Here is a 13,764-nt window from a genome sequence, read left to right as displayed (position 1 = left end):
GCAGCATAGTGGCAGCCATCCAGATTTCTCCCTCTCCAGGCTGAGTCCACATTGAGCAGAAACATTGACCAACATTGGTAGAGAAAGCAGACCATTGCATGGGGAATCAGTCTATTAAGGGAGAGACACAAAGTTATTGTTAAAGGACAAATGAAAGAATGGCAGGATTTGCCGCAAAGTGGGGGGTAAAGTAGTGCTGGTGACCATCCATAATTCAGGACTCCTGTGTCCTGTACCCTAGTTACTTTAGTCTGTGAATTTTCTTCTGATCCCATCCTGGGGACTTTTGTTTTCTCAGAGCTGGCAGAGAAGCCAAAGATCCTGAACTTATCAGAGGTGGTTTTGGGGAAGAGCACCACCCTCATCTGCCAGGCGCCAGGGACCTGCCCATGGAAGGAATTATGGAGGCAGCCTAAGATCTCATGGAGTGATTTGCCAGGAACAACAACTGAACAGAACCATCAGCACAGCAATGGGAGCTGGACCTTTGCTTCTGGCTTCACCTTCACACCATCTCTGCAGGATCAAGGCAGAGCCCTCACTTGCCGTGTCTATTACCCCGCAGTTGGGAGAACAGTTGAGAATACAATCTCTCTTGAAGTGGTCTGTGAGTAGCTCCCATAGCTCAGTACTGTTTCCCCCTCCCATGAACAGCCAACAGTTCTTTCTACCCCATGCAAGCTAATTTACTCTTTTCATGCTCCCCTCGCTGTTTTCTTATGTTTCAGACCCACCTCAGGACATCAGAATCACAAGGCCTGGACACCCTGGTGAGATACAAAACTCTTAAGTGTTTTTGCACATCCCCATCCTCACTGAGCTCTGCTGGACAACCAATAGCTGCTTTGGGATCTCAGAGTGGGAATTGTGCAGGAGGAAGGGTTTTAGAGATGGCTGGGAGTTGGGGCAGAGCCCAGGATGGTGGTTGGGGGGGGGGGAGTTGAAGACAAACTGGATGGTAACAGGGAGGAGCTGGGCTCAGTGGTTCTTTCCAGCATCCATGCCATGCCACGCACACATCCTTGCACCCGAACCAAAATTCACTCCCCACCGTAGCACCCTTCCGGCTCTTGACCTGAGACTCCTTTTTTAATTGCCGTGGGGTTTCTATTTAATGGGACTGTTCTATTGCCTATTTCAATTGTGGGTGTTTATATTTTAATGTTTGTGTAACTGGTTTTTGTACTTTGTAAGCCATTTAGAATCCGATGTTGGCAGTAAGTGGTGTATTAAAGTGGAATGAGAAGGAAAAGAAATGGGCCCCAAGTCTTCCCAGTGGAAGGCAAAACAGTGGATATTATTATTATTATTATTATTATTATTATTATTATTATTATTCTCTTGCCAGTTGAACTTGCAGAGAAATGAGGGAATCATCTCTCTTTTTGCAAAACTATGGCCCAAAGCTGTCTTGAACCAATTATAATTAATAATCATTGTAAAGATTCGAATCCCCACTTCTGCAGACCTGGTGTCAACCATCCTTCTTCAAAATACACAAGAACATCTCAGCACTGAATGAGTATTCCTTAGCCTCAGGCATCCCAGGACCTATTGTGATCTAATTGCATTTCTCTTACAGATTTCTCCGCGCAGGAAGAAAAGCTGGTGGTCCGAGAAAGTGACACCATCAGCCTGCTTTGTGAAGCTCAGGGCAAACCTTTCCCCTCCATGACATGGATGAAGAACAACAAGCCCTTAAACAACCATATGCAGGGCAGTAAAGATACTCTTCGACTGTCCAACATTAAGTCAGAGGATGCTGGGATGTATCAATGTCAGGCAGAGAATCTACACGGCTCAATCAGGAAGAATATTTCAGTGATTGTGCAATGTAAGAGATGGGGAGCGGGAAGTTCCTTGGGGGCATTAACCTGGGAAACTCCATTGTATGCTAAGTGGCTTGACCTGCAACTAATACCAGCATGCTTCCACTAAGGGGACCTCTGCAAATGTACACAGCTGTGGCTGCATTGCACAGTGTGTCAGCCTAGTAGTGTGAGATGCAGCTTTTGACAGCTTCATCACAAGTTCAGGAACCCCATGATGAGCTTACATATTTGCAGAAGCTTTCTAAGAAGTTAGTTTCAGGATGCATAAATGCAGCCCCAGGGGCAAAACCACAAATTCAAGTCACTGAACAACTCTTGTCTGAAATTTGTGGGAGTATCCTCATTCACCAGGAGAGGGCATATTTATGCAACCTCTCATCAGAATGACAGCTCTCTAATACAGTGGTGCCTCGCAAGACGAAAAGAATCCGTTCTGTGATTCTCTTCGTCTAGCGGTTTTTTCGTCTTGCGAAGCAAGCCCATTGACGGATTAGCGGATTAGCGCTATTAGCGGCTTTTAGCGGCTTTTAGCGGCTTATCGGCTTATCGGATCAGCTGATAAGCGGCTTAGCGGCTTAGAAAAAGGGGGGGAACCCGCAGGAACTCGCAAGACATTTTCGTCTTGCGAAGCAAGTCCATAGGAGATTCGTTTTGCGAAGCACCTCCAAAACGGAAAACTCTTTCGTCTAGCGAGTTTTCCGTCTTGCGAGGCATTCGTCTCGCGGGGCACCACTGTATTAAATGCAAAGGCCAAACTTAGAAGTTTCTGTTCACATATCTGTCCTGCCATAAAGCAGGATATGTAGGATGTGGCTTTGATATTTCAGAAGAAAAGCTCTGTGTGGACAATGGAGGAGATTGGCTGGATGTCCCTTTCCCACTGCCCATCTTGAGTTGCTTCAAGACCTTTTTGTCTAATGAGCATCTCATGAAGGAATATCCCCAGGTGGCAATGGTCTCACTGTTTGCTACCTGGAGATGCAGAACATAGTTCCTTTGCTTATCCAATGAAAAGGCTGCCATAAGGATGCTGCTTGTGGGGACCTAAGTCGTTTTGCAAAGTAATTTCTCTTCCCCCTGTTAGGTACCATGTGATAGCCTCATAGGTAGGCCTTGTGTTTAGCTGTTGGGGTGTTGCACAGTCCAGTACTCTGATATTCATTTGGCATACCAAGAATCTGCATTGTCTTTTTTATGAGCAATTTTCTGGTCATCATGGTGTGTTTGTGTGTGTATACAGTGCTTTTTTTTAATTTTTAGGGGTACTCTCTTTCCCCTACTCATATTGAAATACTGCCAAACTTAGATTCACAAAATGTTTAGGGGTATGCATCCCCCTGCATCCCCCCAGAAACCCCCCTCTCTCTGTGTGTATAGCTTAGAAAAGGATTTATGCCCTTCTTCTTTCTCTATTCCCCTCTGTTTCCTTTTTCAAAAAATGCAATAATCTGATTAGCAATGACAACGCTAATAGGAACAGAATAAAGTAAACATTTGACAAGCAGAATGTCACTGGCTAAGTTTTACTCCGAGTAGATCCATTGAAATCAATGGACTTTAGGCATGTTAATTCATGTCAATGAGTCTACTCTGTGACAGATTAGCACTGGGATACAACCCCAAATCCACCGAGATTATGGACAATGGAGGGCAGAGCAGACCTGGATCTGAATAGGAGGTAAAAGACGCAGCCTAGATTGCAGTCTCAACAGTGCAGTGTTTTTGTGTCAAAATATGGTGCTTTTTCATCTTGCTCTGTCTGCTCTGTGTACACTGGGCAGGGGAAGGGCACTTTCCTTGACGGTCATTGCTGACCCTGCCTTTCCAGCGGACAGTACAGGCTGATCCGTTGGGGTGAATGGGACACTGACCCACCAACCTCAGTCCACTCTTAGGCAGCCCCTACTGCAGGGGTCTGCAACCCGCGGCTCCGGAGCCGCATGTGGCTCTTTTATACCTTTGCTGCGGCTCCGGGACGGATACTAGCGAGGGGAGGAGACGCATTGTGCGCCCCAACACTCCCCACTGTGGCGGGCGCTGTACTGGCTGTGACATCGCATGGGGGCAGTGTGTGCGTTAGTCACGCACCGTCCCAACGGCACCTTCCCGCCCGCTGTCAGATCGGAGGGCAGCGGCGTGCATGCTTTAAATGTTGCAATGGTTTTGCGGCTCCCAGGTGTGTTTTTCTTCAGAAACGGGTCCAAGTGGCTCTTTTTGTCTTAAAGGTTGCAGACCCCTGCCCTACTGGCTGCTTTCTTACTTACAACCAGCCTAAGGGGTGTCCCGGGCTGCCAGCTTTCTCCTCCTTGGTCTCCATTTTACCCTTCTAGAGCTCAGCAGGGCAGACGAGAATAGCAATATAACTGGATTTAGTTGGCTCTACCTGTCTCTGGCTCCACCTCTCATTGCTTCTGGATCTGCTTGCCATTGGTGGTCTCCCTCCCTTCCAGCTAGCCGGTCCCAGTGCCACCAGAAGGCCCTTTCTTGCACAGCAACGGGCCTCTCATTCACCCATGTAAAGGCTCTTCTCTTGTTGATTCAACATTGATATGTCTGTTCCAGATCGCCCAAGGACAATGACGTTCAATGTCACCCATGCACACAGGAGGGACCCAGCACTAGCTCGAGGTACCAGACAGTTTTAGGGTGCAAAAGTCAGCGCACAGATCCTTTCTCCTTTGGAGGATAAGGCTGGCTTCAGCGGGGCAGCTGCTGTTTCACAGACATGACGGCACTTTCCTGTGATTACAGGTTGCCCCAGGGAAGTAGCCAGTGGCTCCCAGTTGACGGTTCAGGAAGGCAACTTATTGCGGCTGCTCTGCAAGGCCGATAGCAACCCTGCAGCCACTACCAGCTGGTTCAAGGAAGGCAGGGCCTTGGAGAAGCTGCCAGATGACTGGTTGGAGCTGGTCAGTGTGAAAGCAGAGGATCAGGGTGACTACAGGTGCCAGGCTCAGAACGCCATAGCTTCTGCTGAGGGATTCCTCCAGCTCCTTGTGGAATGTGAGTGAGGGAGTCAGGGTTTGGGTCAACCACTGGGACTCCCTGCTGCAGGGGAAATGTTAAGGGTGCTGATCCCCCATGCTACAGGACACCCCTTGTCCTCTGCTGGGCTGCATTTGAGGTTCAGTGTGAAAACACCAAGTGAGATTTTCATCCCACCCAAATAGCTGCCTAGAGTAGTGCTCCTATTTAGGGAGGCCAACTCCCTTTTTCATTAAGGGGTTCCTGAGCCTCTAATAGCAGCATGGGCAGAAGAAACCCATTCAGTGCCTCTTTTGCTATTGTTGCTGCCCCGTCACTGGAAAAGCCCAGGCCACATGGTTTGTGGTGGACTCTCCTTCCTTGGAGGCTGGGTGGCCATCTGTCATGGCTGCTTTAGATGAGATTCTTGCATTGCAGGGGCTTGGACTAGAGGACCCTTGGCATCCCCTCCAACACTAAGAGTCTATGAGACACAACTCTTAAGTTCTTGTAAACCATTCCTGTAAATTCTGCTTTTATTTTCAAACTGGACACAAGGGGGAAAGAAACTCCTTGCCTTCTGAACCCAAGCCAAAGCAGGATTTTACCTTATTCAACAGAATAGGGAACTAGGGTGGCAGCAGTGTCTGCTCCTGGCTGCCTCTAGTGGATGAATTGTGGTATTGCAGCTGGTGCAGTCATTAGCTAGATCGGAATGTGTTCTTCACCTTGGCTAATTGGTTCTCTGCAGATGCCCCCAAGCTCAGCAAAAACCCCAAGAAAAACACTACCTGTTGGCGTAAGGACAATGACATCCTCTGCAAATGCTCCCTGCACTCCAAGCCTCCACCTCAGATCCATTGGCAACTGGACGGGATGACTGTAACTGAAAACACCAGCACAGCAGACCTGAAAGTCTCTTCCTCAGTCCAGAAGAATGAGGTCACCAGCTCCCTAATTTGGACAGGTAGCCCGGATGGCGACCTCAGCATCATCTGTCTTGGGAACAATTCTCTGGGAGTCTACACCATGCAATTCTATATTAGTTCCTTGAAAACAGGTGAGACTCCACCAGACAGAGAAATCCTGACTTTTGCAGCCCTGCTGATATTAGAAAATCCCCTCTGTTGCCTCTTTCAAAAAATGCAGCAATCTGATTAGCCATGACAACAATAGTCATAGGAATAGAATAGTGATTTGGGGTTGGGGGGAATCTGGATCCTAGCAGGGGTAGAAGACACACAGCCTGGATTTCAATCACAGCCTTGCAATGTTTTGTTGTAAAATGCTTTTAAATCTTGCTGTGTCTGCTCTGTCTGTCTGTACACTGGGGACTCAGCTACATTAGTCAAAAAGCAGCGTTTTAAATGTGCTATAACCATGCAACAGCAGATGGAGTTGGAGAGCACAAAACTCTAGGGCAATTTTACATAGAGATATTTTCTTTTGTTATAATAATTTAATTTATGACTTACTTATAGCATTTCCCCCCTGTGTATAGATGGGGTGAGGAAGAGCCACCCTCTCTGGGACAGTCATTGCTGACTCTACGTTCCCAGCAGATGGTGCAGGCTAGTCCACTGGGGCAAATAGGGCATTGCCCCACCTACCACAATCTGTCCTCAGACAGTCCCAATTGGCAGCCTTCTTACTTACATGGTGGTGGCCCAGACTGCCAGCTTTCTCCTCCTTAGTCTCCATTTTACCCTTACAGAACTCAGCAGGGAGGAAGATAGGACTATAACTGGATTTAGTTGGCTCTACCAGTCTCTGGCTCCAGCTGTCATTGGTGGTCTCCCTCCCTCCCTCCCTCCCTCCCAGTCCCAATAGGCACCACTGCCAGCAGAGCACCAGGAGCTCTAGAGCCTTACTTCTACTTAGAAAAAAGAAGGTGGCCACAGATAACTGGCATTGCTCCTCAGCAGCACTGAGTAGGGTGGTGGTGGAAGGCTCCATGGCCTTGGCAGCTGTCAAATTTCTGATTTCTCATTGAAAATATCACCATGAAACACAGGAGAGTCTCATCTACAACTCTCCCAATATTCTAGCTACATGTGGGTAGCCATATGGTCTGCCAAAGTCTAAACAAAATTTAGAAAATCCTTCCAGTAGCACCTTAGAAACCAACTAAGTTTGTTGTTGGTATGAGCTTTCGTGTGCATGCACACTTCTTCAGATACACTGAAACAGAAGTCACCAGACCCTTATATATAGTGAGAGGGTGGGGAGGGGTATTACTCAGAAGGGTGGTGGGAATGGGTGATTGGCTGATAGGTGTGGTAAACCTATCAGCCAATTGTTACAGCTAAAAATTGGCCACTGTTTCTTTAATGCTAAAAGAACTAAGTCAGCATGAGTCAGCGGGCTACAATGACTCATGCAATCTTTCACCTAATTGTACCTGTATATATGGAGTGGTCAATGTTAGTGTTGGGTGTGGGTTGGTTGGATGGTAGAAAGCTGGTTGCGTTTGGTGTGTGCTAAAGCTGTTGGTCGTGGTTGGAGAAGAAGACTTATTAAGAATAAAAGCAGCAATACTCTGCAAGAATACTCTTTCTCAAAGACTCATTTGTTGCCAACTAAGGTCTGAGAACTAGGCAACGGAGTAAAAAGGAGGTCAGAACCTTTTATTTTTCAAACACTGACACCAATCAGCCAATCACCCATTCCCACCACTCTTCTGAGTAATACACCTCCCCACACTCTCACTATATACAGTGGCACCTTGGGTTACATATGCTTCAGGTTACATACGCTTCAGGTTACAGACTCTGCTAATCCAGAAATAGTACCTCGGGTGAAGAACTTCAGGATGAGAACAGAAATTGTGTGGCGGTGGCGCAGCGGCACTGGGATGCCCCATTAGTTAAAGTGGTACCTCAGGTTAAGAACAGTTTCAGGTTAAGAATGGACCTCCAGAACGAAATAAGTTCCTAACCCAAGGTACCACTGCATAAGGATCTGGTGACTTCTGTTTCAGTGTATCTGAAGAAGTGTGCATGCACACGAAAGCTCATACCAATAACAAACTTAGTTGGTATCTAAGGTGCTACTGGAAGGGATTTTTTTTTTCCTCCCAATATTGTTGGACTCCAACTCTCAACAGTCCCTGCCAGCATGGCTCAATGGTCAGGAAAGATGGGAGATAGAGTCCAGCAGCATCTGGAGGGAAACAGATCAGTCATCCCCGTGTGAAATAATCTTGTCTCCTGTTTTCCGTCTCTTGCTTTATTGTGAGCCGGTTCTGCTTTGTTCACATTGACTTTTATTTTTGCTTCTTTTCAGCTTCTTTTGAGTTGATTGTTTCCTTGGTGGTAGGCCTTATCCTGATGAAGTAAGTAATCTTCCTTCTTCTGGTTTTTGTATCTGCCCTGGGAGCCAGATTTGGCTGAAATGTGGGGGTCACCTGTGTGAAATGGCGATAGCAACAAGCCCACCCAAATCCCCTTTAGCCTTTGTTGATCTTGATCCTAGGGTGTTCCCTCCTCTCCTCTTGTGGCTAATGGCTCTCTTATGTCACCATCTGCTTCTAGGGTCTTGTTTTGTTTCGTGTTCTTTTTCTTGGCCTTTTGGTATTTGAACTGGAGGAAGGCTCCATTGACCCAAGAGGGCAGAAGGAAGCAAAAAGAATGATGGTGACTGGATCTCCTGCCGTTCCTTTGCTCAGTGGAGCAACAGCATCACACACATCGCTGTGCACTCCCAGGTGTCATTGGTCCAGGCAGTGAAAGAGCATAAATGAATGTTTATTTCAAATGAAAGAGGAAGAGCATGGATTATTAGCACTGCTATTTCATACACAGACATAAGATGGATGATTTCTTCTTCTGAGAAAAGTGTTTACAGTATTCTGATTGTGCATTTGTGGTGCAATGAATGTAGCGGGCACCATGTTGTTTTTTATCTTTATTTTGATAGATTTCATTAATTTATTGCAACATATTACCAACATAATTCACACATAAAATATAACATCCAAATAACATGGTAGCTTCCTGTCGCAGACAAGCATATGTATTGAAGGCAGTGTACAGTTAATGTTAACCAAAAAGTTTTTTTATGTGACGCCAATCCTGTTTTCATTTTTAGACATGTAGACAATAAAGCTGTACCAATCTTGCAAAAGAGTATTTATGCTTCAAACTTCTTGCCAATTTTATTTGTCCGTTTTTCCATAATTGCTATTTGCCACACTTTATTGTACAGCTGTTGGTCTAAGGCAGATATAGGATTACATGCTAGCTGAGACTGAAGACCCCCCAATTCTTTCTTTTTGGGCAGAGTCCAAGAATAATTAAAATGGGATAATGATAATATCCCTTAATGCCTATTCTTTGGTGTTGGTTTGGTGTACAGAATTTCCAGTTTGGCTCCTGGTGGATTCTGTATTCCTTAAGTTGGCTGTGGCTTGGAATGGACATTTCAGTTTTGTCATTTTTGCATTCCTGGCAAACAGGTGACAGGCAGAGCAGTGAGTGAGTGCCAGTAAGATTATTTACTTATTTACTTATTTACTTATTTAATTACCGTATTTTTTGCACCATAACACTTTTTTCTTCCTAAAAAGTAAGGGGAAATGTCTGTGCGTGCTATGGAGGGAATGCCTACGGGTGGCATGCCTATGGATTTTCCTCCTCTAAAAACTACATGCGTGTTATGGTTGGGTGCGTGTTATAGAGCGAAAAATATGGTACTTATTTACTTCATAAAATGCATACACTGCTTCATTGTAAAAAACAACAACACAACCCTAAAGTGGCTTACAAAAATAAGATTAAAAAAAAATTCAGATGTTGGAGTTCCATGTAGAGGAATATAGGAAGCTGCATTTTGCTGAGTCCATTGGTCCATTTAGCTCAATATTTTCTGCACTGGCTGACAGCAACTCCTCAGCATTCCAGGCAGGGAACATTCCCAGCCCTATGGTGAGATGTGAAGCAATGAGTCTGGGACCTTCTCCTTGCAAAGCAGATGCTCTGCCACTGACCTTTGGTGCTTCTCTGAAGTTTGTCCTGGGGCCCTTAAGCTATCCTGAAGCCTTCAGGTGCAGGTGAGGTTGCTGTCCAATTGCCAGTGCTGAAGTGGGACTCAACTCCCAGTCAAGTCGGCTTCTATATGTGGAATCAAGACAGGGGTAGGACAAATCTTGTCAGTCCTTAATAGCAAGAATAGAGAGATCAGTTTCATAGAATTATAGTGTTGGACCCTGAGGATCATTTAGTCCAACGCCCTGCAATGCAGGAAAATGCGCTGTCCCATATGGGGTTTGAACCTGCAACCTTGGCATTATCAGCACTACGCTCTAACCAGCTTGAGCGATCAAGTGCTCCTTGTTTTATCTGACAACCTTGAAGACCATTTTCATTTGCTGCTGTGTACATAATCCCAACATGCGTCTTAATTTGAATCTCTTATGGTGGTGATGGTTAGAGTTATATTCTCTAAGCAGAGTGGTGCATGCTCCAGTTCTCTCTCGCCTGGACTACTGCAATGCGCTCTATGTGGGACTACCTTTGTGTTTTTTTTAAAAAAATGATATTTATTAAGGTTTCAAAAACAAAGGATTACATAGATAAAAAGAAAAGAAACAAAAGAAAAAATAAAAAAGAGAAAAAATACAAAATACAGAAAAAAGATTTAAAAAACCACTTAAAAACAAATCAATCATTCCATACCTTACATTTCATTTCCTTGCTTCCCTGACCTCCTCTCACCTCCCTTTTTTGTATTCCAATTCAATTGGTTAATTCAGCAATTCCTTTCCCTCTTTGTTTTTGTCTTTATTTAAAAATATAATATTTATTCAAAGATTAAAGTTACAAAAAGAAAAAAGAACAATATAAAATACAAAAAAGAATATAACAATAACAGAGAGAGAGAAAAGAAAAAAAAGTATACAAATACATTCTATTGAAATAGAAAAAGAACAGATTAAACCTTTACATAACTTTCTTCCTTTACTTATTTCCTTGACCTCCTCACACCTCCCAATTTTGTATTCTAGTTCAGATCGTTTTTTCAGCAAATCCTTCCAACCTTATTTTCATTTAAGTAGTTTAATTTAAAGTATTATAATTTAATATCCTCTCTTTCATCAATTTCATCAACTCATTTTTACTTAATCTTTTATATCATATCTACCAAAACTGCCTAATTTTCTTTTTCCAACATCTTTCTAACAGTCTTTAATATTACAATATTTTTGAAGATATACTTTAAATTTCTTCCAATCTTCTTCCACCGATTCTTCTCCCTGGTCTCGGATTCTGCCAGTCATTTCCGCCAATTCCATATAGTCCATCACCTTCATCTGCCATTCTTCCAGGGTGGGTAAATCTTGTGTCTTCCAATATTTTGCAATAAGTATTCTTGCTGCTGTTGTGGCATACATAAAGAAAGTTCTGCCCTTCTTTGGCACCAATTGGCCGACTATGCCCAGGAGGAAGGCCTCTGGTTTCTTCAAGACGGTATATTTAAATACCTTTTTCATTTCATTATAAATCATCTCCCAGAAAGCCTTAATCCTTGGGCACGTCCACCAAAGGTGAAAGAATGTACCTTCAGTTTCTCTACATTTCCAACATTTGTTATTGGGCAAATGATAGATCTTTGCAAGCTTGACTGGTGTCATGTACCACCTGTATATCATTTTCATAAACTTCATACCGTAAACTTCATACCTGTGGTCCATAACTGTTCCCAGTCAGCCATCATTATGTTATGTCCAACATCTTGTGCCCATTTAATCATAGCAGATTTCACCGTTTCATCCTGAGTATTCCATTTCAACAGCAAGTTATACATCTTTGACAAAATCTTAGTTTTGGGTTCTAACGGTTCTGTTTTTAATTTTGATTTTTCCACCTGGAAGGCAATTTTCTTATCCAAATTGTATGCCTCCATTATCTGATAATAATGAAGCCAATCTCGCACTTTGTTTTTTAGTTTCTCAAAACTCTGCAGTTTCAATCTATCTCCCTCTTGTTCCAGAATTTCCCAATATTTCGGCCAATTGGCCTCCATATTGAGCTTTTTCTGTGCTTTCACTTCCATCGGTGACAGCCACCTTGAGGTTTTATTTTCCAATAGATCCTTATATCTTATCCAGACATTGAACAATGCTTTCCTGACAATATGATTTTTAAATGCTTTATGTGCTTTGACCTTATCATACCACAAATATGCATGCCATCCAAATACATTCTTCTTTTTTTATATAAAATTTTTTATTAGTTTTACAAAAAAAATTTTAAAACAATACAAACATATAAAAAAGACATACAAACATGTATAATTTCATAACCTTTTTTTCATAAACCTCGTTTCTCAGACTCCCCCATACCTCCCCTTCCTGCATCCCAATGTCCAAAATTATTTCAGCAACTTCTAAATAATTTTATCAAACATATGTCTTCCTAATCTTTCCTTCAACCTAACCTTATGTCGCTGTAATCTCCCTTTCTTTCTCAAAACCTCGGCATTTTAGCATTCATCAACTTTTCCCCCTCTAAGATCTCGTTACAGACTTCCTTTAACGGTTGTACCAACCACTCCTTCAAAGCTTTATAGTATCTGGAGGTCAGTCCATCTGGTCCTGGAGATTTGCCCAATTGCATGTTCTGAATGGCACCCTCTATCTCTTGTTCTGTTATTCTCTGATTTAGATCCACCCATCCAAATACATTCTTAAAACCTTCTAAGTCTAAAATGTCTGTGTTTTCAAGATGCAGCCATTCTTTCAGCCAGCAAAATCTGCTGATTCATAATAAAGTTTAAGGTCTGGCAGGGCAAATCCACCTCTTTCCTTTGCATCCGTTAGTATTTTAAATTTTATTCTGGGCTTCTTGCCCTGCCAGACAAATCTAGAGATATCTCTCTGCCACTTCTTGAAGCAATCCATTTTGTCCAAAATTTGCAATGTTTGAAACAAAAACAACATTCTAGGCAATACATTCATTTTTATCGCAGCAATACGGCCTAGCAGTGAAAGCTTCAAATTTGACCAAATTTCTAAATCTTTTTTTCACTTCAGCCCAACATTTTTCATAATTGTCTTTAAATAAATTCCCATTTTTAGCTGTCGTGTTAATCCCCAGGTATTTCACTTGGGGTTAGTACAACCTTTAAAAGAAGTCTGTAACGAAATAATGGGTGGGAAAAGGGCACCAGAGTCGTGGAAAGAAGTGTATATTACACTTGTACTGAAAACAGAGACTGAAAAGACGCAGCTTAAGAACTACCGCCCCATATCACTGCTCAATGTGGATTATAAAATCTTTGCAGACATTTTGGCTAAAAGACTAAAAAGTGTGCTAGTGGAAGAGATGGAAGAGATACATAAAGATCAAGCAGGCTTTCTCCCGGGTAGACATTTATTTGATAATGTGAGAAACATAATCAATATTTTAGAAAAATTACAAGTGAATATAAATACTAAGGCAGTTTTGATATTTGTGGACGCGGAGAAAGCTTTTGACAACATTTCTTGGAGTTTCATGAAGAAGAACCTACAGGGGATGGGGGTAGGCCAAGGCTTTGAAAATCGTATAAGTGCAATATATTCAGAACAAAAGGCTAAATTATTTGTAAATAGTGTGGTGACAGAGGAATTTAAGATAGAAAAAGGGACACGACAAGGTTGCCCAATCTCCCCATTGCTTTTTATATCGGTCCTGGAGGTCCTGCTGAATATGGTTGTTGTTGTTTAGTCGTTTAGTCGTGTCCGACTCTTCGTGACCCCATGGACCAGAGCACGCCAGGCACTTCTGTCCTCCACTGCCTCCCGCAGTTTGATCAAACTCATGCTGGTAGCTTCAAGAACACCATCCAACCATCTCATTCTCTGTCGTCCCCTTCTCCTTGTGCCCTCCATCTTTCCCAACATCAGGGTCTTTTCCAGGGAGTCTTCTCTTCTCATGAGGTGGCCAAAGTATTGGAGCCTCAGCTTCACGATCTGTCCTTCCAGTGA

At 43.4% G+C, this 13,764-nt stretch overlaps 1 protein-coding gene across 1 annotated transcript in view; it reads left to right on the top strand.

The window, feature by feature from the left end:
- Positions 1-13,764, top strand: part of LOC309537647 (sialic acid-binding Ig-like lectin 16) — a gene marked incomplete at its 5' end in the record, with an annotated part of 62,425 nt that overhangs the window by 13,549 nt on the left and 35,112 nt on the right. Inside the window, 6 exons of the mRNA XM_082232539.1 lie at positions 299-607; positions 729-770; positions 1,583-1,834; positions 4,395-4,460; positions 4,584-4,835; positions 5,548-5,856. Of these exons, the coding sequence (XP_082088665.1) occupies positions 299-607; positions 729-770; positions 1,583-1,834; positions 4,395-4,460; positions 4,584-4,835; positions 5,548-5,856 (1,230 nt within the window). The remainder of the gene's footprint in view (positions 1-298; positions 608-728; positions 771-1,582; positions 1,835-4,394; positions 4,461-4,583; positions 4,836-5,547; positions 5,857-13,764) is intronic.

Source organism: Podarcis vaucheri (genome assembly GCF_965113315.1).
Source record: "Podarcis vaucheri genome assembly, chromosome: 7".
Taxonomy (NCBI): Eukaryota; Metazoa; Chordata; class Lepidosauria; order Squamata; family Lacertidae; genus Podarcis; species Podarcis vaucheri.
Note: the sequence above shows the minus strand (reverse complement) of the source record. Positions and strands in the feature narration are given on the sequence as shown.